Source organism: Ipomoea triloba, chromosome 4 (assembly GCF_003576645.1).
Source record: "Ipomoea triloba cultivar NCNSP0323 chromosome 4, ASM357664v1".
Taxonomy (NCBI): Eukaryota; Viridiplantae; Streptophyta; class Magnoliopsida; order Solanales; family Convolvulaceae; genus Ipomoea; species Ipomoea triloba.
In genome coordinates, this window is record NC_044919.1 from 27,578,670 (window position 1) to 27,581,169 (window position 2,500).

Genomic DNA, 2,500 nt, shown 5'->3' on the forward strand with positions numbered 1-2,500 from the left:
CCCCCCTCCCACCACCACCACCACCACCACCAAAAAAAGGGAAGTCCATGGCCAGTTGCTTCAATTTTGATCAAACTAAACTGCTGGGATCTTTAATTTGAGCAATTTATTGTTTCCTTTGTCTCCTCCAGGCTGTGAATGTGAAAGATGGCGGTTTGGTTGGTCCCTTATCTGACTCGGGGCAAGTAGTTGATGGAAAGGGAGGAGTTGATGATAGTGTTATTCACCGGACTAGCACCAGACTCTCTTTGACCTGCCGGGTTGTCACTAAAGTTCACAAAAATTTGTTCAGGTTTTAGTCAGATTAACATTTTAAGAGGAATGAATATTTTTCCAGTTATTCAATTCCTATTTTCAGTCTTCTGTCATGCTCCAACTCCTTCCAATAAGCTAGCTAGCTGTATAGGCCTCAAGAGTGGATCATAAAAAAGCTTTTTCATTTCTCATCTTTCACAGGCCAAGTGATAAAAACATATTTAATACTTTTTTTCCCTCGTTTTTCTGAAGTTAGATTTGTAATCCAAAGGTCACAATTAATCAAAAAGGAATTGAAGTTTTTATTTGAAAAATGCCTATTTATATTAGAAAACAAATCAGACATAAAAGTTAGCCAAATTTACCAAAATAGTAAATTAAACAGAGTGGGATAAGGGCACAAGGATATGCGTGTTTTCACCTTTGATATTATATTCACTGTTGCAAAAATCCCCGCCTAGGCGTTAGGCGCTCTTAGACTGAGGCTCCCTAGGCGTTCGTCTAGGTGGTTGGCTGCCTAGCGCCTAACTCGGCCGATTGGGCCTAGGGGTGTAAACGAGTTGAGCCGAGCTCGAGCATAGGGTGGCTCGAGCTCGAGCTCGTTAAGGAAGGCTTGGCTCGAGTTCGAGCTCGAGCTCGATCTCACCAATTTTCGAGTTGCTCGAGTTCGAGCTTGAATTCGAGCTCGAGATCAGGGTTGAACTCGAGTTCGAGTTCGATTTTGAGCTTAAAATCCTGCCTCCATAATCATCCTCCTGAAGCATTCAATGGAGTCATCATATTGATTTCTTCTCATGTTGTTCCCTTGCATGGCCTTGACAACCTCTTCACAGTCGGTATGAATTTCACAGTCAGGAAACCCCTTGCTTCTAGCCCACTGGACCCCCATAGCCAAGGCCTTCATCTCAGCTTCGAAAGATGTCGCAGCTCTAAACCTTCGGATCCAGTTTCTGTAGTTATCCAGCCGTCACTCTCCCTGTAGCATCCATCCACATTAAGGATTACAGAATCATTAGTTTGGGGCTGCCATTTCAGCACTTTAGAAACAAAATTTCCTTTTTGTTACTTCATAATGCCAAAACGTACCTATATATACTGATTCTAAAAATTTGCATATGATTTTCAACTTCCCTGTACAATAATAGAATAAATAGTGCAAATCTCTGACTTATATATGATTGCTTAAATTCAGTATAGATGTCCCAAGATTCTCTAGATGTACAAAAGATCCAATGCAAAAATAATATTAATCTTTCAAGTATTTAGTATATACTAGGATAGGGAGATTATTCTTTAAATCTCATATTAACAACAAACTATCTAGCTAGCTGCTAGAGTTAAAATTAAACTAAACTAGCAATTCAAAGAGAGTTAGAAGGGATGAGATTTTTATCATATATTTAGTTTCTTTGCATTAAAAAGAAAGCATCAGATAAAATGAATAATATAAATTTTTTTATTCACATGTAAAGAATTGAAGGAAAAAGGGTTAAAACAAGGAGCAATAGCTGGCTACTGTAAGATACAATTACAGTACATATGTATCATTATTTGTTTAAACTTAGTAATGAATTGAAATTGAGAAGTATGTATTATGTTTGTAGAGTTGAGTTTTAGATGGTGTATGGCTTTGGCATGGGCTTGCCCTTGACTGCACCGCACAGGAGCTGATTGTCGGGAATGTTGTATTCGTCTCTCAATGATCGAGCCGGGGAGAGGACGCTGAAGTAGAATTGTTGTCCCAAGTAGAATCTCTCCCACATTTCTGACCTCACATTCCACAATCCGGCATTGTCAAGGGTGGTCATCACTGCGGCCCAGGAGTTGGGGTACACCTGAATGTTGTGTCTGCTTGTTGCGTCCACCAAGTTGTAGTTCTTTCTCTTCTCGGGACTCCATTTCCCTGGCTCGATGGCCACCGCGAAGAACGAGTAGCCGTTGATGTGGTATGACTGGATTACCTTCTCGTGGTTCTCGAAGATGATCTCGACGAAGTTGCGGAAGGTGGCGTTCTTCACGTTGGGGGCAACGGTAATCTTGCTGGCATCGCCTGCTGGTTCGTCCGGCATAAGGTCGTACTTGAACACCTTGTCGGCCATTTCGAAGTATTCGATGAGCTTGAGTGGGGTGTCGGGGTCCTTGTGAGACACACCGTTGATTGCGTATCGGAGCTTGCCTCCCTCCTCGCCCTTGGTGTTAACCAGCTTCAATGTGCGGGTGATTTCGATTTGGCCGTAGTGGTAGG

At 41.9% G+C, this 2,500-nt stretch overlaps 2 protein-coding genes across 5 annotated transcripts in view; one reads left to right on the plus strand and one right to left on the minus strand.

Annotated features, from left to right (window-relative positions):
- The window catches only part of LOC116015474 (alpha-ketoglutarate-dependent dioxygenase alkB homolog 6), a 5,747-nt gene extending 5,258 nt beyond the window's left edge, over positions 1–489 (plus strand). For all 4 annotated transcript variants that reach the window (XM_031255552.1, XM_031255550.1, XM_031255553.1 and 1 more), the window contains exon 8: positions 132–489. In XM_031255552.1, the coding sequence (XP_031111412.1) occupies positions 132–299 (168 nt within the window). In that variant the 3' untranslated portion in view covers positions 300–489. The remainder of the gene's footprint in view (positions 1–131) is intronic.
- A 1,199-nt stretch (positions 490–1,688) lies between these two features.
- Positions 1,689–2,500, minus strand: part of LOC116015631 (L-ascorbate oxidase homolog) — a 1,912-nt gene continuing 1,100 nt past the window's right edge. The window contains exon 1 of the mRNA XM_031255753.1: positions 1,689–2,500. This exon is cut by the window's right edge and continues 1,100 nt beyond it. Within this exon, the coding sequence (XP_031111613.1) occupies positions 1,869–2,500 (632 nt within the window). The 3' untranslated portion in view covers positions 1,689–1,868.